At 57.3% G+C, this 19,883-nt stretch overlaps 2 protein-coding genes across 2 annotated transcripts; one reads left to right on the forward strand and one right to left on the reverse strand.

Moving 5' to 3' along the window:
* Nucleotides 1–1,601: 1,601 nt before the first annotated feature.
* Nucleotides 1,602–5,557, reverse strand: TSEN34 (tRNA splicing endonuclease subunit 34). Its single transcript, XM_068992665.1, has 5 exons — nt 5,469–5,557; nt 4,349–4,595; nt 3,856–4,105; nt 3,452–3,706; nt 1,602–1,990 (listed from the first exon to the last, which is right to left on the reverse strand). Exons 2-5 carry the CDS (start codon nt 4,589–4,591, stop codon nt 1,803–1,805), a joined length of 936 nt encoding a protein of 311 aa, XP_068848766.1. The 5' UTR covers nt 4,592–4,595; nt 5,469–5,557; the 3' UTR covers nt 1,602–1,802.
* A 637-nt stretch (nt 5,558–6,194) lies between these two features.
* On the forward strand, nt 6,195–19,490 carry MBOAT7 (membrane bound O-acyltransferase domain containing 7). Its single transcript, XM_068992266.1, has 8 exons — nt 6,195–6,424; nt 7,120–7,198; nt 7,298–7,427; nt 7,963–8,089; nt 10,152–10,311; nt 12,044–12,404; nt 14,397–14,573; nt 18,762–19,490. Exons 2-8 carry the CDS (start codon nt 7,123–7,125, stop codon nt 19,147–19,149), a joined length of 1,419 nt encoding a protein of 472 aa, XP_068848367.1. The 5' UTR covers nt 6,195–6,424; nt 7,120–7,122; the 3' UTR covers nt 19,150–19,490.
* The last annotated feature ends 393 nt before the right edge of the window (nt 19,491–19,883 follow it).

Here is a 19,883-nt window from a genome sequence, read left to right on the forward strand (position 1 = left end):
TCCATGTCTGTGAGTCTGTTTGTTTTATAAATGTTTTTTTTAATCTATTTTTTTTCTAGATTCCACATAAGCGATTGCCATGTCATACTTGTCATTGCCTTACTTCACTAGTTGTCATTACCTATGATCATCTCTAGGTCCACCCATTTTGCTGCAGATGGCACGGTTTCACTCTTGTCCATTGCATATATGTACCGAGTCTTCTTCATCCATTCATCTGTTGACGGACACTTAGGTTGCTTCCATGTCTTGGTTATTGTAAATAGTGCTGCAAGCACCTTTTCAAAGTGTGGTTTTCTCAGTATACATGCCCAGGAGTGTGACTGCTGGGTCATTTGGTAGTTCGATTTCTAGTTTTTTAAGGACCCTCCATACTGTTCTCCCTAGTGGCTGTACCAATTTACATTGCCACCAATAGTGTAAGAGGGTTCCCTCTTCTCCACACCCTCTCCAGCATTTATTACCTGTCGGGGCCTTGAGTTCTATCCCTGGTCGGGAACTAGATCCCACATGCCACAACCAAGACCTGGTGCAGCCAAATAAATAGATAAAAAAAATTTTTACAAATCAGTTTCTTAAATATTGGAGGTTGGTACTGGTAATGTTCTAGTAATCTCTTAAGCAGAAAGGCAGCTCTGCAAATGGTTTTACAAGTGCATATTTCATACGTATGTTTTAACTTTTGTAAAAAATTGTGGAATAGAGCATACATATAAAGAAGGATCTAGAAATGTACGGTATAAAAGGTAATTCTCCCAACGCCTGAATAAACAGCACCCAATCCAAGAGCAAGACCACTCCCGATATGCCCTCCCTACTCCTCAAAACTGCAAGTTTCCTCCTTTTTTACACAAGCTATTTTTTGTTTATGCCTTTGTATGCATCTGAAATGCCTTAAAGAAAGCTTTTCCAAAGTAAGTGTAGTGCAGTGGAAGAGCTTGGACTTCAGAGCCAGAAAGACCAGGTTTTCAACCCCAGCTCAGATGGTAAAGAATCTGCCTGCAATGCAGGAGACCTGGACTCGATTCCTGGGTCCAGAAAATCCCCTGCAGAGGAAAATGGCTGCCCACTCCAGTATTCTTGCCTGGGGAATCCCATGGACAGAGGAGCCTGCGTTTAGTTGCTCAGTCGCGTCCAACTCTTGTGTGACTCCATGGACTATAGCCCGTCAGGTTCTTCTGTCCATGGAGATTCTCCAGGCAGGAATAATGGAGTGGGTTGCCATGCCCTCCTCCAGGGGATCTTCCCAACCCAGGCATTGAACCCAGGTCTCCCACATTGGAGGCACACTCTTTACCGTTTGATCCACCAGGGAAGCCCATGAGGTCACAAAGAGTTGGACACGACTCAGCGATTAACACACCTGCTCCTTACTAGAAGTGGGACCCTGGACAACTCATTTCCCCTCCCTCAGGCTTTTCCTCATCTGCCCAAACACCTGCAGCAACTGCCCACACCTCCCAGGATTGTCTTAAGGATTCAAATCACAAACTCCACACTGATTCAACAAATTTATTGAGACCTCTTGGGACCTAAGCCCTGTAGAAAACAGAAATGAATCAGCTCTCACACTCAGGAAACTCACGGTTGGAAACTGTTAACTATAAAAACAACACAGCCACTAAGTGCTTTAGACTGGGGAGGGATATAAGGACGATGTCGTGTTTATAAATCTGGAATCGAACACTAATCGCCAAGAGAGGTAGGAGGTGGGGCGGGGCCTCCCACGCAGAGATGAGCTTGGAACCACCTAGAAAGGGTCTTGCCTCGGACATGGCCACGCGCCCACAGGTCTCTGGAGCTCACTGCAGGCTGGCCCACTGCAGGGACGTGTAGACCACCTTACCATCGGGCTGCGGAGAGCAAAGCAGCAGCGTCTTCCTGACACTGGTGCCCAGGCGGCCAGCCGAAACCAGGTCCTGGAGTGGTATGGGGTCCCCGGGAGCCCAGCACTGGGCGATGTAGTGAGCGTGGAAACGGAGCGGGTCACCTGGGTGAAGGAGAGAGGCAGGTAGCAGTTTCCACGGGTGGAAAGCCGGAAGACACGGGGACCTCCAACACGGAGGGGATCGCAAGGCGTCCAGCCATCACCACCAATATTGTAAAAGACACTCTTGGGCCTGGGGGGTGGAGCAAGTTGACACATTATGTGAAAATGAAGTCGCTCAGTCGTGTCCGACTCTCTGCGACCCCGTAGACTGTAGCCTACCAGGCTCCTCTGTCCATGGGATTTTGTCCAGGCAACAGTACTGGAGTGGATTGCCATTTCCTTCTCCAGGGGATCTTCCCAACCCAGGGCTCAAACCCGGGTCTCCCGCATTGTAGACAGACACTTTACCATCTGAGCCACAAAAACAACAAGTAACTGACTATATCGCTGTCAGTCAAAGCCATGAGGAACTCAAAAGAGTATCATGTATATCGTATCATAAATATCCAACGAGAAGTGACTCAGACTAAAAGAAGAAAATGATCTACAACAGAAGGGTGAAATAAAATACAATTAGGGAGTCAACCAAATTTTTCTGAAAAGGACCAGATAGTAAATATTGTCCGTTTTGTGGGCCATGCTGCAAATACTCAGCTCTGCCAATCTAGCACCATGGCATCCGCTGATCATATGTGAACAAACAGAAAGTGAAAGCGAAGTCGCTCAGTCGTGTCCGACTCTTTGCGACCCCATGGGCTGTAGTCCGCCAGGCTCCTCTGTCCATGGGATTTTCCAGGCAATAGTCCTAGAGTGGATTGCCATTTCCTTCTCCAGGGGATCTTCCCAACCCAGGGATCGAACCCGGGTCTCCCACATTGTAGACAGATGCTTTACCGTCTGAGCCACCAGGGAAGTCAAAAACAAACAGAGCTGTGTTCCAATAAAACTTTATTAAAAAAAAAAAAAAACCTGTCAGCAGGCCTCATTTGACAGGCTGAGGGGAGGGAGCTATACTTTGCCCCCAGGTTAGATGAACCTGACCAAGTAAAGTAGGACCCTGAGTAGGGAACTATACAGAAAACTAACAGGTAACATAAATCTAAAAGAGCAAGGCTTCCAGCATTTCTACTCCTGGGTATTTATCTGCAAAAAAAAAAAATGAAAACACTAATTCAAGAAGAAAAACGCACCCCTATGTCCACTGCAGCATTATTTACAATAGCCAAGATATGGAAGGGCTTCCCAAGCGGCTCACTGGTGAAGAATCTGCAATGCATATGTATTATTAAATATAGTAATGTGCATAACACTACAAAAGTGATTTACTTTTTATTCCATATGTTTTCTGTGAGAGTTCTTCTTTCCTTTGTTCATTTACTAAACCACTCTCCAAAAGAGCTTGGGTTCCCAAGTGTTTCCTGTTTCTTAGAAGCTGAGAAAAAGAGATAAAAAAGGCGGGAAACACAGAATGGGGTGGAATTGTGAAGAAAAATGTCACAAGAGGTCCCAACACAAACTCACCAGGATAGACCAGGAAGTCACCCCCGAACTTGCCAGCGGCACTGAGAAAGAAGCCTCGTTCCCACAGGTCTCTGTAGATGCTGTAGCGAAGCTCGTGGGCAGGGCGGCCAGCGTGGGGCCAGTCTTTGGACTGGACACGCCAGTCCAGGGGCCTAGCCTTGATGGGCCGCGGCCGAGCAGTGGCCAACTGGATGAGCAGAGCAGACTTTGGTAAGGGGGCCACGCCATTTGAAGGCCCTGGCTGGGGAGAGGAGCCTGGTGGGGATGAATCCAAGAGAGTTTGATGAATCCAAGGGGCAAGGTTTTTCCCCAGCCCCCAGCAAGGACCAGCCCCAGAGTGCCAGCCAAAAATTTCCCAAGGATCTCTTCCCTCCCTCCCCTGGTCCGTGGGCTCCAACCCCCACCTTCATATGCTTCCTCATGCTCTCCAGCAGCCTGGCCAGCACTGGCCTCATTCTCTTCGGCAGCTTGCTTCCCACCGGCCTCCTGGCTCCCACTGGTCCCTGATTCCTGTTCCAGCTTTAGCTTCTTCGCAGCCTGGCCCTCTGTAATCTTCTCTAGTAGCTCCTGACGACGGGTCTCTCGGGCCTCAGCTGCCAGAGCGCTTTGTTCCTGGAAGCCCTGCTCTTGCTGGCGCTTGAAGGATGCCAGTGCCTGAGAAGCAAACTTTCCTGTAATATCAGGATTCAGGCATGCCCTGCCTTAGGAATCTAGGAATCCTGACTCTGGCCCCCTCCAAACCTCGGGGAATGAACCTGGGGATCCTACTATCCTACTCTCACAGAATTCCAGAATCCAGGACTCTCAGACCCCTCCCACCTCAGGGACTAGTCGTCCCCGGCCTCTCCTCCCGCAGGTCCCCCTGGAGGGGAGCCCCTAGCCTGCCCCCCCCCTTACCAGGCTGTGTTGGCGAGGGTCCGGGCGCGGGGCGCTGACCAGGGTGACTGCGCCGATCTCGGCCAGCAGTCGCGCCTCCTCAGGCATCAGCAGCAGTGGGAGGCCCAGGCGCGAGTTCTGGCGGGGCCCGCGGGGCAGGGCGCCCACCGTGCGGCCCCCCACGCCCAGGCGCTCCCGCAGCGCCTGCACCGCCTCGGCCCCCCACACCAGGGAACGGCCGTTCGCCACCTCCACCACCAGCATCCTCCTGCGGGAGGCCAGGGACACACCAGTCACCCACCCGGCAGCACGCCTCTCGCCGCGGGATTCGCGACGCTGGGAGGGCGCCCACCGCCTGGCCGGGGGTCTCGGCGAAGCCCCACCCCTGAGGCTCGTGGGGCGGAGCCTCGCTCCCAGCCGCGTTCGCCACCTGCTGAGCGGGAGCGCTAGCCCCGCCCCCTGGGCGCCGGGCTCCGCCCCCGGGCGATCCCGCCAGGCCCCGGGGCTGACCGAGACGAGGCCCCGCCCCGAAAGGAGCGCTGGGGCCCCGCCGGGGCGCCTCGGACCCTGCGGTCAGCATTCTGGCCAGGAGCGAGACTGGCCGCGCGGGCCCCCGCGCCTTGCGGCAAAGCCTGCCGGAGGGCGGACCACGCCCCCTCCGTAAGGTCCGTTTCGGCGTCGCCCTCCGGTGTTCCCGTCAGGTGTCGGGACCTCCGGAGGCCGAAGCCCCCCGAGGCCACGCCCCCTTGGGGTTCCTCGGGGACGCCTCTCCTTTCTGAGCCCTAGAGGTCCGGCCTCAGGTCCCCGCTCTGAGCCCGGCTCGCAGAATGCGAAGCCCCGCCCCCGCCCGAGCGTGGCCGCTTCGTACTTTCGGAAGTCCTCGGCTCAGCCGATCGCGGCCCCGCCCCCTCCCGAAGACTAGGCGTCAGGCGTTCGGACGGCCTCGGCTCACGTCGAGCCCGCAGCCTGAGGCCCCGCCCCCTTCGGCCGCGGGCTCCCCCTCCCCGGGTTGGAGTTCCCGCCCTAAGACCGAACCCCACAGCCGGAAACCCGGTCCGTTCTCTGCTCGGCCGGGCTCAGCGCGCTCGTGAGCGCTCCCTTCAGAATGTGGCACCGTCCTCTGACGGAAACAGCTATTCACCTCGTAACCAGCTCGCAGTCCCAGCGGAGCCACCCCCTACGTAGCGCGCCACGCGGGGCTTCCTCCACCCCCCATGCCGACCCCCTGCGTCGGTGTCGTCACGCCGCCACCTCAGCGGAGCGGGAAGTGCGGGGCCCGCCCCGCGGGCCGTAGCCCTGCCTTCCCTCTAAAGTGTAAACCCCTCGAGCCCGCCCCTCGAAGCGCACCTCCCTCCTCGGTTCCGGGACTAGGAAACGGGCGGTTCGCCACCCTGGCCCCGCCCCTTGAGGTAGAACGCTGTTTGCCCCACCCCCTTGGGGGGTGGTGCTTCTGGGTCCCTCCTAAGTATGTCCAAAGCCCGTGGCTCCGCCTCCGTCCTAAACCTGAGACTCCGCCTATGAGCAACCCAAGGTCGCTTCTACCCGACTACCTCCGAAGGGAGCCGAGGCTGTGGCCCCGCCCACGTCCGGCCGAAGCTCTTGGCCCCGCCCACAACCGAACTTACTCGACCACCTCCGAAAAAATCCGAAGCCTGTGGCCCCGCCTCCAAACCACCCCCGGATTCTGGCCGAAGGAACCTGGAGCGGAGGCCCCGCCTCCCTCTGAAAGCTCAGCTCCAGGCCCCGCCTCTTTCCCGGGTCCCGCGGCGCCCTCGGAGCCCGAAGCTTCTGGCCCCACCCCTTTCCGAGCCGAAGCCCCGCCCTTTGCGTGCTCGCAGCCTGGTAGATCCGAGTCCGGGTCCCGCCGCCGGGTCGTGCTCTCTGCGCCTCGTTCGCCCTCCTTCCCCGCGCAGCCCGGACACCGCTGGGCGCTGTGCGCACGACCCCGGGCCGCGCAACTCTGCAGACCCCCCGAAAGAGGCTGGGGGTGCTGGGGCGTGCTGGGCGGGGTAGGCGTGGCCGGACCCACGGTACCCAGCGGGCCAGGACTGCTCGGCCGCCTCCTGCCCTGCGGGCGGCGCAGAACCGCGGGTCCAGGTGGGCCGGGGTGTGGAGGCGCCCAGGAAACCGGGAGGGGTCTGGACAGTGTGGGGTCGCTGCGGATCGGCGGACGGATGGGGTGCGGGGGCGGCGCCGGGAGCGCGGCCGAGCTCCGGGGTGGCATGGTCGAGCTCCCGGGTGGCGTAACCGCCTGTGGCTTTGCCCAAAACGGATATGAGCCGTGCTTGGTGCGCGCCCCGGGACTCGGGCTGGGACTGGGGAGCGGGCCGGCTCTCTGGCTTCAGACAGGAGAAGGAACCCGAGCTCGGAGAGGGGTGGAGGCTGAAGACCTGGACTCCTCTGAGGCCCCCTCGAAGAACGGCAGGGGTTTAGAGAGCAGTGTTTTCGGAGGCAGGGGGGAGCTCGGGGATAAGAAGAGAGGGGCTGGGTGTTGCTTGATTGTCTACGGAGGAGGGGTCGGCAGGTTTGGATTCCTGGGTTCTCAAAGGAGAAGAGATCTGGGGGCCTGGGTTCTCAAGAGAGGTCCTGGGGGTGACTTCCTCTATCCTCAAAGGAGGAAGGGCCTGGAGGTCAGGATTCCTGTGTTCTCAGAGGAGAGGAGCTGAGGGTAGGATTCCTGGATCTTTGACAACTGGGGATTTAGACGGGGGCAGATCCCTAAATCCTCTAAGGAGGAGGGGCTGGCGGCCGGACTCCTGGGTTCTCACTGTGAACGTTTGCCCCTCCCCTAGAACATGTCGCCCGAAGAATGGACATATCTAGTGGTTCTTCTTATCTCCATCCCCATCGGCTTCCTCTTTAAGAAAGCTGGTGAGTCAGGTTCCCTCCTCAACGGAAAGTAAGGGGGGGCAGGCAGAACGGGGGACCCCCTGGAAAGTTCTACGCTTATGCTGTGCCTTCTCCCCGCAGGACCTGGGCTGAAGAGATGGGGGGCGGCAGCCGTGGGCCTGGGGCTCACCTTGTTCACCTGTGGCCCCCACACTTTGCACTCCCTGGTCACCATCCTTGGGACCTGGGCGCTCATTCAGGCCCAGCCCTGGTGAGGATTTGGTGGGAGGAGGAGGGGGAGCACGGAGCGGGTGGAGGATGCAACCTCTTTCCTCTTGGGGTCTTTCTCTGTTTCCGCGTCAGCCTCTGGATGTCTCTTGTGTGCCTCGAGATTCTCTGTGTCACGTGTTTGGTCTGTTTCTCCTCCTTTCCTGCCTTTTTTGGGTCTTGTCCCTGTGTGTCTGTCCTGGCCCTTGACCTCCGTGTCATGGATTCAGGAGAGAGGAGGGCATTACTGGGCTGCTGGCCCCGGGATTCTCTCTCTCTCTCCCGCGCCTCTCCCCCTCCCTCCCAGAAACAAATGGAGGCATGAAGGGTCTTCACCCTGCGGCCCCTCTCTTCATCTCCTCCTTGTTCTCTGTTGCTGTGCGTTTTTGTGCAGCTCTTTCGGTCGTGTTCATCCCGTACACCCACCTCCCGTGTCTCTGAAGGTGGGCGGTGGGGGGTGGGATCTGCAGCTGGGATCCAGGGGCGACAGAGGCAAGACCTCCCGCTCCCAGCGCGACCGGCCTCCTGTCTTGTCGCAGCTCCTGCCACGCCCTGGCCCTCGCCTGGACCTTCTCCTACCTGCTTTTCTTCCGCGCGCTCAGCCTGCTGGGCCTGCCCACTCCCACGCCCTTCACCAACGCCGTCCAACTGCTGCTGACACTGAAGGTCAGGCTCCCCCCACACCCCCGGCCCTCCCTGGGTGCCCGTGAACCGGCCCAGCTTTACCTTCTCCTCCCTGGGGAGGCAGAGGAGGCGGGTCGGTCTCTCCCACTCACTCTGCCGAAGGCAGGACTTCACCTCTCAGCTCTTCCCCGGGGTAAAAAAAGGACCCAAAGCTATATAACTGCGGGTGTCAGTGGGTGGCTGGGCTAAAGTGCATCTTTGTAGCAAGCCACGTTGCAAAAGAGAAAAAAAACAAAACCCAGCTCTGGGCAGAGAGCACTGAGCTGAGGGCACAAAAGCAGGACACCCCGTCTGGCTTCCCACAACCTGGGAAGATGGGAGAAAACAGGTCTGCAGGCCCTGCCGCAGAAGGAAAGGTCGCTCATTGCTCCTGTGTGCTACCTTTCAGGGAATGGAAGGGTCGGGCGGCAGTGGCAGGCAGGGCTTGCCCAGCATCCCGTGTTCCCGGGCGGGAGCTGAAGAGTGGGCAGGAGTGGGTTAGGAGTTGGAGGAAACCAGAGCCTCTCAGGACACAGGGAGCAGCGGGCTTGGAAGGGGGCCGCCCGCATGCCGCCAGCTGTGTGCTAGCCACATGGACTGTCCCTCAAAGGGAGACCGCAGCGCGGGCCAAGCCGTGCAGGGCCTGGCTGGCCCCAGTGCGGAGTTTGGACTTCTTCCTGTGAGGGCCCAAGAGCCATTGCAAGAGGTTTTTCTGAAAACCTGTGACCAGGTTTACAGGTTTAAAAATACTTGCTCCAGATGCTGAGAGAACTGCAGCAGGAAGGGTAAGGGGAGCTGACGTGGGACTCCTTTATCTAAGTACAACTGACAAACTGAAGGCTTGAGGCAGGCCTGGGGCAGCTTATCAGGGCCCCACCAGGAGGCCTGGCACGTAGGAGAACCTGGAGTGCGTTTTTGTTGATGTTTACCTCGACCAGGGTGGGATGAGGAAGGGTCCTGGGCCCAAGGGGACGAGAGGAGGGGAGCCCAGAAGGAAAAGGACTTGGGTAGATTAGAGGAGGTTGGTCAAGGGTCACGGCCAGGCCCCAGGCGGTCTTATCAATAAAGGGATTAAAAATACAGGAATACAAACCCAAGGTTCACTCCTGCCTGCTTCCGCCATCTGGCAACTGAACCCCGGCTGAAGCTGGAAGACACAGACCTGTGGGTGTCGGGCCAGCCTGGGGTGTGTGTGCAGAAGGGTAGAGAGCAGGCTGGGGGCCTAGGGTAAACACACTCAGCCCAGTGGTGGAGGCCAAGTGAAAGGGACAGGCCCAGAGACCTCAGGGATGAGACCTGGGGAGCGAGGAAGGTTTCCAGTCTAAGCAGCTCATTTGGATGCTGATGGCATTTGATGGGGCTTCCCTGCTGGTAAAGAATCCGCCTGCAATGCAGGAGACCTGGGTTCAATCCCTGGGTTGGGAAGATCCCCTGGGGAAGGGAAAGGCTACCCACTCCAGTATTCTGGCCTGGAGAATCCCAAGGACTGGCATTTGATGAGGGGAGAGACCAGATGAACACCCACTTCGGGAAATGACCAAAACTGTTTTCCACTTGGGATGTGTTAAGTTCGAGGTGCCCGGAAGTCATCCATCCGTGTATTAATGAGAAGAGGCAGCTGCTTTTTCTTTTTTTTTTAATTTATTTTGGCCATGCCGCACGGCTTGTGGGATCTCAGTTTGCCAACCAAGCATCATCAAACCCGGGCCCCGGTAGGGAAAGCACCAAGTCCTAACCTCTGGACCACCGGGGAATTCCCTAGAGGCAGCCTGATGGACAAGCTTGGGGCTTGGAGAAGTCCCACCGGGGTACAGCATGGGTGGTACCTAAAGCCGTGAACGGCAGGGGAACACGGAAAGATGGAACTTAGAGAGAAAAAGACCAAGGGGCCCAGGAGGGAGCCCTTAGTCGTGGTCAGATGCTCAGAGCTGCCCAAGGAGCAGCGCCTCGGCACCCAGCCCCACAGGACCGCCTGGCCCTTGGCCGCCCAGGGCGGTCGTGAACGGGAAGTGGGTGTGAGGAGGCCGGGGTCTGAGCTGTCCTCCCGCACGCCCCTTCCTCCCAGCTGGTGAGTCTGGCCAGTGAAGTTCAGGACCTGCACTTGGCCCAGAGGAAGGAAATGGCCTTGGGCTTCAGCAAGGAGCCCCCCTTGGGGTTGCTGCCGGACGTGCCCTCTCTGATGGAGACCCTCAGCTACAGCTACTGCTACGTGGGAATCATGACAGGTGAGCGTGCCCACCCCGGGCCTGCCTCTGCCCAGACTCTGCCGTCTGTTCTGTGTTCCTGCCCCACCCCACCCCCCATTCCAGCCTCTGCTGCTCTGAGGGTGAGCCTCTGAGCCCCAGTCCCTGTCTCCCTCTCCCGCTGGCCCCAGGGCCCCTCCAGAGTAGACACAGATTGTTCTCTGCCTCAGTGACTCTTTGTAGCTTATTGGGAGCACACGGGAGATTAAGGAGAAAGGTCGATGTCACCCTAATGTGTCTGCCGCCCAGGCCACAAGGATTCACAGCGTATGATCCAACTTTTAGTTTCAGGACGTATTTTTCATCACCGTTGACCTCGTAGAAGGTTTTGACTTCTGTAACAACTGTGTTGAGCTATAATTACCATATTCACCCACTCACAACCACCTCCAGTTTGCTGGGTGAGTCTCTCTACAGAGTTGTGCAGCCTGACTCCCAGGCAATTTCATCACCTCAAAAAGAACCCCTGCAGCCTTTACCATCGTCTCCCAAACCTCCAGCTGCCTCCATTCCCTGAAAGCACCGACTTCCTCTGTGTGTTTGCCTACCCTGAACTTCTATAAATGGAATCATACAGCGTGTGGTCCTCTGTGACATGTGAGACTTTCCACATTTCTGTTAAAGCCCTCTGCTCCCTCCCCAGGCCAAGCCATCATTTTATCAGCAGTCCCCTCTTTTCCGTCACTGTCCCTCTGCAGCCCCTCCCTGCTCAGTGGCTGAGGGGTCTCCTGAAAAAGCAAAATAATAATCTAGCCCTTCCCTGGTCGGGGAGCCTACAGTGGTTACCCTAGCACTGAGGAAAACAAACCAGAGTCTTTGGAGAAGGAAATGGCTACCCACTCCAGAATTCTTGCCTGGGAAATCCCACGGACAGAGGAGCCCGGCGGGCTACAGTCCATGGGTTGGCAGAGAGTTAGATGTGACTGAGCGCGCACGCATGCGTGCACAACGTATGCAAACAAGTGGGTGGTTTTACACCAATGGGAAACATGCATACGGTCAGCACCCCATCAAATAATCTTTCCAACACACCACTAGTCTCTCCTGCCCCCTTCTAGTTGCTGTCTCCCAAGGGTAGCCACTCTCTGGACTTCTAAGAGCATAGGTCTGTTTTGGGGCTCTATGGGAATGGAATCAGATACAGTATGTGTTCCTCTGTGCTGCCTTATTTGCTCAATGGGATGCGAGACGTTGGCTGCACGGACTTGTACCTGGTTTGTTTTCATGGCTGTGTGGTATTCCATTGAGTGGATAAACCACACGTTATCCAAAAAAAAAAAAAAAAATATATATATATATATATATATATATATATATATATATATATAAAGCCAAACCCAAAGCCCTGGTCCGATCCCGCCCGGGGCCTTGCCCCCGCAACCCTCTGATTTCTTCTCAGGCCCCTGCCTTCCTCAAGGGACGCGCTGCTGCGCTCCCCGTTCCTGACCCCCGGGCCCCCCTGCCCGCCTCCCTCCAAGTGCGGCCTGTCTCCATCAAGTGTGCCGGGACCCCCTGGTTCTCAGACCCCCTAAGTGTCTCTGTCTGTCCCTCCTTCCCGCCAAGCCCCCTGTCCCCCCCCTTGTCCGCCTTCCCTTGCTCGCCGTTCCCCTCTCTCCCTGCTCCCCCTGGTTCCCCGGTTCCTGGCCCATCTCCCCCGCCCTGGGGCCGGCGCCCGCGCGCACCCGTCTGACCGCGGCCCGCCCTCCCGCCACAGGCCCGTTCTTCCGCTACCGCACCTACCTGGACTGGCTGGAGCAGCCCTTCCCGGGGGCCGTGCCCAGCCTGCGGCCCCTGTTGCGCCGCGCCTGGCCGGCCCCGCTCTTCGGCCTGCTCTTCCTGCTCTCGTCACACCTCTTCCCGCTGGAGGCCGTGCGCGAGGACGCCTTCTACGCCCGCCCGCTGCCCGCCCGCCTCTTCTACATGGTTCCCGTCTTCTTCGCCTTCCGCATGCGCTTCTACGTGGCCTGGATTGCCGCCGAGTGCGGCTGCATTGCCGCCGGCTTCGGGGCCTACCCCGTGGCCGCCAAAGCCCGGGCCGGGGGCGGCCCCACCCTCCAATGCCCACCCCCCAGCAGGTCAGGCGGCGGGAGGGAGGTGTCCCAAGACCCGGCCGGCCCCATCACCGCGGGCTGGCCCTGCCCCTAGCAGGGAGGAGAGCGGGGAGGAGGGGGGCTGGTCTCCCACCTGTTGTCAGCAGTGTCACTCTTGGCCACCGCAGCCCGCCCTCCCCTGTCCTAGGAAAACTCCTGAAACCTATGAGCGCCCCCTGTTGTGTGCTTGTCACCCCCTGGGGTAGGAATTGCTCTCTGTTGCTAGGAAAAGGAAGTATTCTAGCAACCCCCTGCTGCCCCTCTGTTCCCATGGAAGTGTCACCCCGGTAACCCGGTTGTGGTTGGTTGCTCAGGATGCCATCCCTGGGCAGTGAGGAGCAGCCCCTTGTTGCTAGGGAAACCATTCCCTAGCAACAGAACTACCCCTTCCTGCCTGTGTTGCTATGGAAACGGCATCCCCTAAACTGCCCCCTTCTTTGCTGGGAGCAAGCAGGCCCTCCCTGTGAGATGTCACCACATAACAGTCTCTGTTTTAAATGACATTCTCTTTATTTATTTTTGGCTGCTGAGCACAGGCTTTCTCTGGTTGGGGCGAGGCGGGGCTACTCTTCGTCTGGGGGGGGCAAGCTTCTCCTTCCGGTGGCTTCTCTCGTTGGGGAGCGCAGGCTCAGGAGCTGTTGCCCACAGCCTCAGCTGCTCCAGGGCGTCTGGGGTCTTCCCAGACCAGCGATGGAACCCGAGTCAGCCCCCTGCGTTGGTAGGCGGATCCTTACCCGCCTGGGAAGTCCCAGAAATGGCATTCTCCACCATGCTGGCCTCTGGCCAGGGGGACACCATTCTTAGTAACCGCCAGAAGCCCCAGTAACTGTAGGTTAAGCTTATTGCTGGTGAAGCTACTCCCCTAGCTCCTTCATCATGAGGCAGATCACACGGCTAGTAACTAGGGACTCCCTTGTTGCTAAGGATACGTTGCTCCTGTGTTTCTGGGGAGGTGGCACCCTGGCAGTCAGGAGTGGGCCCTCCCTCGGTTCCCTGCAGCCGTCCTCTGGCCTTCAGGCTGGGGCTGGAAAAGCAGCCCCTTGATGTAAACTTTGAATGACTCCTTACTAGGGTTGGGCCATCCCCTTGTAGTCACAGCAGCCGTTCCGTTGTGGGGGAAGTGGCGCCCCCCAAGCAACATTTCTTCCTTCTGCCAGAGTAACCAAAGGCAGGCCTCCAGTTGCTAGAGGGTATCCCCCAGAAGACGTCAGGCAGGAGCTGAAAGCTTTTCTAAACCTTCTGGGCCCTGCTCTTAATGGAAGCCCCGCTTCTGTTATCAGAAGCAGCCAGTGGTTCAGGCAGGTCAGTGATAATCCCCTTCTGCTGGGAGCATTGGCACCGGTGACCCAGGAACCGCTGTATTACTGGAGCTGATCTTTCTAGAACAGTCATACGGACTGATAGCCAGGAAACGCCTTTTCAGGACGCTTTTTTAAAACATCCTAGGCTTGTCGCTAAGAAAGGCCCTTTCCCTAGCAACAGAGACCGTCTAGGTGGCAGGCGGGCCTAGAACATCTCCCTAGCAACCACGGACCACTTCGCTGTTAAGGGCTGCTGTTTGCCCAGCCAGGGAAGGGTTTAAGGAATTTAGAAAGGACCACTTGGAGGCTTCTCTGGATATGCTGAGCTTGGGTGCTAAGGGATGGCCTTACCCCAACATCTGAGACCACTGGCAGGTCAGTTGCTAAGGACTCATAGCTTAGCAACTGTAACCCTTGCAGACTTTTCCTGGCTGTTGCAGGCCCCCTTCCCGAGAGAAAGAGAATCCTATTGCTGTGGAATTGTGCACATCCCCCCCCAAAAAATGCACCCTCTGGGCTCCCCTCCCCTGTTGCCCTAGCAAATGCCACAGCCAGGGAGCTGTTGCCTGGCCAGACTCCCCTCCTTAGCGTCCGGGGCTGGGACAGGAGCCGGCGTCGGGAGGGGGCCTGGCTGAGCTGCATGTCTGTCCCCCACCCTCGTCCTCCACCCCCCCAGTCCGGAGACGGCAGCTTCCCTGGAGTACGACTATGAGGCCATCCGCAACATCGACTGCTACAACACAGACTTCTGCGTGAGAGTGCGGGAGGGCATGCGGTACTGGAACATGACGGTGCAGTGGTGGCTGGCGCAGTACATATACAAGAGCGCGCCCGCCCGCTCCTACGTGCTCAGGTGAGCCCGCCTGTCGCGGAGGACGGCGTGTAACTACATCTCCCAGCCGCCCCGCGGCGCCCTGCGGCTCCCCCAAGCGGGCCTCCGCCCTTGAGGGTCATGGGAGCTGTAGTTTCTTGAGCCTCTGGCTGCGGCTCGGATTGCGTTACCGAGGTAAGCTCGTTCCTCTTTCCTCGGGCCTCCGTTTCTACTTCTGTAAAGCCGGCCGCGTGGCATAGACGCAGTGCACCGAGTCCTATGGACTCGATGGCTAGACTTCCTGGAATCGTGACCCTGCCAGTACCTAAGAAACGTTAAGCAGTTGGTTGACCTCTGTTCCGTCAACTCTTTTTTCCTCTCTCAAAAAATTACCCTACATGCTTTTCTTTTTCTAGTTTTTTTTAATTGAAGTATAGTTGATTTAAAATGTTGTATTCGTTTCAGATGTACAGCAAAGTGATTTATATATTTTTTTTCTTTTTTTTTTTTTCTTGCTTTTTCCCACTGTGCTTTGCAACCTGCAGGATCTGAGCCCACCCCAGCAGTGAAAGGGCAGAGTCCTAACCACTGGACTACCAGGGAGTTCCCTATCCTTTTTTTTTTTTTCTCTTTCAGATTATTTTCTCTTATAAGTTATTACAGAGTACTGAGTAGAATTCCCTATACAGTAGCCAATACATTAAGTCCTGGTTGGTTATCTATTTTATATAGTGTACATATGTTAACCCAGAACTCCCAGTTTGTCCCTCCCCACGACCCAGTGTCCCCAACTCTTCAGCGGGGGTAATGCTGTTAACCTGTGTCACAGGTTGACCTGAGGAATAAGTGAGATAAAGTGTTAAATGCACTTAATGTGAGCCCTGAGCAGCTTTCATTGTCCTTCACTCACCTGGTAATTCCTGAGTGGAGACTTTCTGTAAAGATAAGATAAACTGACAAATTTAGATCTTGACAAATCTAGGAAGTAGGAAATCTTGAAGATGAAGAGATCTAGGCTCAGAGAGGTCAGGCCACCTGCCGAGCATCCCTCCTCTTCCCCTCGCTGCCAGGTGAGGTCAGGATGCACCGTAACACGTCCTCATGGTGAAGCGTTTAATCACGGCACCTCTGGAGCCACGCCTCCCTGGATGTGCTGTCTAGTTTGGATTTAAAGATGCGCTCTGACCTTGTATGGGGCATGGAATAAAGGTGGGGAGGGGGCCAGGAGATGAGCAGGGACTGGCCCGGTGGGCACTGATGCTGTCCAGAGCAGGGACCAGTGGTCAGAAGTGGATGCGCTGGAGAGGTGAGGTCAGGGCTCGGCCCCCACCTGCATGGGGGCCCCGAGAGGAAACGCAGCGGGGTGCCCAGGCAGTGGGCCCGGGTGATGAAGGAGAGGAACTCTGCGCAGGAGGAAGTTTCAGAAGCGGGCAGGCCGAGGAAGCCAGACTTGGGTTTAGTCTCAATGACTTTGAGGTGACGGTTAGATTTCTAGCCAGGGTTATTGGATAGGCACTGAGTTATGCGATTCTGGCTTATTAGGGAAAGGTTGGTGTAAGAAGTGGACCCGTGAGCATTGGCCGCTGTGGATGGTGCTTAAAGCTCTGGGGCTGAGTCTCGGGTCAAAGCACAGAGTGGACCTACATTGAGACCAGTGATTTTCAATGTCTGAGTCGCTCAGTGGTGTCTGACTCTTTGTGACCTCAGGGACTGAAGCCCGCCAGGCGGCTCTGTCCTTGGGATTCTCCCGGCAAGACTACTGGAGTGGGTTGCCATTCCCTTCTCCAGGGCATCTTCCCAAGCCAGGAAGTGAACCCGGGTCTCCTGCACTGCAGGTGAATTCTTTACCATCAGAATCACCAGGGAAGGCCCAGGACTCTCTCAGTGGGGGTGTGGGGGGGTGGTGGGCAGTTGGCGTCTGGAGATACTATATCATATTAGAGTCTAGTAGGCGGAGGCCTAAACGCAGGCACAGGACAGCCCAGCCCCAGACGTCTGTAGCTCCAACATTGCGGAACCCCGGTGTAGACGGGGGCTGGGAGGAGAGGCGAGTGCAGACACAGCCAGTGAGATAGGAGGACGATCAGCAAAGCGTTCGGTTAGTTCCCTTCACACAAGCAAGGGTGTCAAGGAGGAGGGGCTGGAGGGAGAGTGTGTCTGCCCCTGCCAGGAGCTCCAGGGGGCGAGGGCAAGTGTGACCTTGAGTGGGGGGCATGGTGGGAGGAATTCCCCCTCCTCCTTGCAAGGTGAAGTGAAACCTGGATTGGAGTGGGTTCAAGAGAGGCTAGAAGATTCTCTGGAGACTGTTCACTGCATAGGGGAGGGCGGGGGCCGCGAAACAGGGAGAGACGAGTAGCTGAGGGAGGGGCCAAGATCTGGGCTGTGCACACGCAGAGTTGGAGATGCTGGGCTCACGCTCATGTGCATCCTCCTGTAAGTTCCTGTCACTTCTGGCAGCCCAGAGCATGTCTCTCTGCCAGAGGTAAGAGAAAGGAAACAGTTTGGGTCCTGAGTGAGCATTAAACCAGATTTCAAGGCACAGCACAAGTAACCTTCTGCTGAGAATTTCCAAGATGGAAAGAAATCTCACCCTTTTTTTTAAAAAAAGTTCATCCCTTTTATTTTTAAGTTGGAGTAGAGTTGTGTTCGCTTCAGGTGTACAGCAGAGTGAGTCAGTTAGGTACGTGCACATGTATCCATTCTTTTTCTGCTTCTTTTCCCATACAGGTCCTTACAAAGTATTCAGTAGAGTTCCCCGTGCAATACACTAGGTCCTTATTGAAAGGGAAAGTGTTCGTCGCCCAGTTGTGTCTGACTCTTTGCAACCCCATGGTCTGGCCATGGAATTTTCTAGGCAAGAATACTGGAGTGGGTCGCCATTCCCTTCTCCGGGGCATCTTCCCGACCCAGGGAGCGAACCCAGGTCTCTCACACTGCAGGCAGATTCTTTAGCATCTGAGCTACAAGGGAAGCCCCTGGTCCTTACTGGTTGTCTAGAAACCTCTCTTTTTCTTACTATCCACTGCTGCGTACAGCCCTTTACATAGCATGTTCTCAAGAGACACACAGCACGTGCCTGCTCTCAGGTCCCTCTGAAGCTCACCTGGCAATCGGTTTGCCAACTGTGCTAGTTAAGGGTCCTCATCAACAAACCTCCTGTCTCTGTCACCGGTGGGATAAAGCCCCACAGCTGCAGGGAGACAGGCTCTATCTCCCACCACATCTCTGCTCCCAGGAGACAGCTCCCAGGCCCTCAAGGAAAACACTCCTGGACAGTAACAATTTCTAGAGGCCTCCTTCACCTTTTCAGAGATTGATATCTGCATCCAGACGACAAAGGAAAGATGCTCAAACAGTAGATTTTTTTTTTTTCAAGGAAATGGCCTAAGGAAAGAGAAGGAGGAAAACATCTCCCCTGTCAACAACAGGGAGATTTAGCCTTTTTATGGACATTGCACCCTCCCCCAGCTACCCCCACACAGCGCTCAGTGTCATGCTCATCGTTGGGTTTTTTGCTAAGTCGTGTCCGATTCTTTGTCATCCCATGGACTGTGGCACACCAGGCTTCTCTGTCCTTCACTATCTCTTGAAGTTTGCTCAAACCCATATCCGTCGAGTCGGTGATGGCATCCGTCCTCTGCCACCCCTTCTCCTCCTGCCTTCAGTCATTCCCAGCATCAGGGTCATATTTGTACTTTAAGCACCCTGACGTGCCAGAGGCAAACCTTGGTGCCTGTGGGCAGGAACTCAGACACAACCCTGGCAGAGCCTGCTGTGATTTGTGGGCCCCCGGTGGAAGTGGGGGTCGGAGCCTGAATCTGTGGGTCTTCAAGGGCTAGCGTTTTGGGATCAGTAAGAAGGGACCATGGCTTGAGATGTCTGAGTCTTCGTGGATCAGGAATTATACTCCTAGACCTCAAATCCTTAGGAAATGGCAGGGATTTGATTCCTAGGTCCTGAGGGGAGAGTGTTGGGAGGGGGTTGCTGAGAAGACAGTAGAGACTCCTGGGTCTGAGGGAGGAGAGGATGGGGGCCTGGATCCGCGGGTCTGATAGGAGAGGAGGTGTGGGGCCTGGACCCCCGGGTCTGAGGGGGGAGGGGCCGGGTCTGAGGGGGAAGGGGCCGGGGGGCCCTGGATCCTGGGGTCTAAGGGGGGAGGGGCCTGGCCCCGTGCCTGCGCGGGGAGGCCGGGGTCTGCAGCCCAAGCCCTGATTGGCGCCCCCCCCGCAGGAGTGCGTGGACCATGCTGCTGAGCGCCTACTGGCACGGCCTGCACCCTGGTTACTACCTGAGCTTCCTCACCATCCCGCTGTGCCTGGCAGCCGAGCGCCAGCTGGAGTCGGCCCTGCGCTGGCGGCTGGGCCCCGGGGGCCAGAAGGCCTGGGACTGGGCGCACTGGTTCCTGAAGATGCGGGCCTACGACTACATGTGCATGGGCTTCGTGCTGCTCTCGCTGCGCGACACGCTCCGCTACTGGGCCTCGGTCTACTTCTGCATCCACGTCCTGGCCCTGGCGGCCCTGGGGCTGGGGCTGGCGCTGGGCCGGGGCGGCCCCGGGCGGCGGAAGTCGGGGGCCCCGGCCCCCAGCCCGGCCTCGGGAAAGCTCCGGGAGGAGTGAGCCCTCGCCACACACCCTCTGCCGGTCGATCGGCCCCCTCGCTTTGGCCTGGGAATCCCGTGAACCAGGCCACCGCCCTTCCCAAGAAGAGGCCGGAATTTGGCCCGGGACCTGGAGAGGATTCCTGGCTCTGCGCCCTGCCCGACCGACCAAGGCGGGGGGCGCCTGCCTCCCTGGCTGCCACCACCCTCGGCCCGATGATCAGTTTTCCCTCCCGTAAAAATCAAGCTAAGTGCCCAGAGAGAATCTCCGTTGTCCCTGCCTGGGCCTGCTGTTCAGAGAGCTGTGTCTCGCGCTGCACTGGGGCTGGTGGGCCACAGGGCTTCTTGGGCGGATGGCCTTGCTTTGGCTGCTCGGTGTGGGGGTCGGAGCCTCAGGGCGGGTCCGGGAGTTGGGTGGGGGGAAGTGGGCGCTTTCTGGCCGCTTTCGCTCCATGTCCTCTCGGTAGACCCGCTTGGAGGGTGACCCTGTTGGAAGGGAGAAGCCGCGGTGCAGACGTCCTGGCCTTCGTGGGTTCCATCTGAGCCAGCCAAGGGTCCCCGCGCTCCTGTAGCTTCCTGTCATCCTCGGGCCTGAGACAGGCTCAGAATGTGTAAATCTCTCCCAATAAAGTGTCACACGGAGACTCTGTGGGATGTCTGTGGACGGTCAGCCAGGGTGGGGGGACCGCATCCCTCCAGCATTCCGCCGCGAGGTGTCACCGCCCGGGGCTCTGTGGACCTCAGCTCCCAGGC

This window comes from Capricornis sumatraensis, chromosome 20 (genome assembly GCF_032405125.1).
Source record: "Capricornis sumatraensis isolate serow.1 chromosome 20, serow.2, whole genome shotgun sequence".
Lineage (NCBI taxonomy): Eukaryota > Metazoa > Chordata > Mammalia > Artiodactyla > Bovidae > Capricornis > Capricornis sumatraensis.

What these genes read in the sequence shown, in the direction of transcription:
- TSEN34 (XM_068992665.1), bottom strand. Translation starts at nt 4,591, where the DNA reads ATGCTGGTGGTGGAGGTGGCGAACGGCCGTTCCCTGGTGTGGGGGGCC. An exon ending in GCATGAGGAAGCATATGAAG is followed by an intron (nt 3,707 to 3,855) that starts GTGGGGGTTGGA and finishes CATCCCCACCAG; the next exon opens with GCTCCTCTCCCCAGCCAGGG. An exon ending in TGACTTCCTGGTCTATCCTG is followed by an intron (nt 1,991 to 3,451) that starts GTGAGTTTGTGT and finishes TCCTTCACCCAG; the next exon opens with GTGACCCGCTCCGTTTCCAC.
- MBOAT7 (XM_068992266.1), top strand. Translation starts at nt 7,123, where the DNA reads ATGTCGCCCGAAGAATGGACATATCTAGTGGTTCTTCTTATCTCCATC. An exon ending in AACTGCTGCTGACACTGAAG is followed by an intron (nt 8,090 to 10,151) that starts GTCAGGCTCCCC and finishes CCTTCCTCCCAG; the next exon opens with CTGGTGAGTCTGGCCAGTGA. An exon ending in GCCCGCTCCTACGTGCTCAG is followed by an intron (nt 14,574 to 18,761) that starts GTGAGCCCGCCT and finishes CCCCCCCCGCAG; the next exon opens with GAGTGCGTGGACCATGCTGC.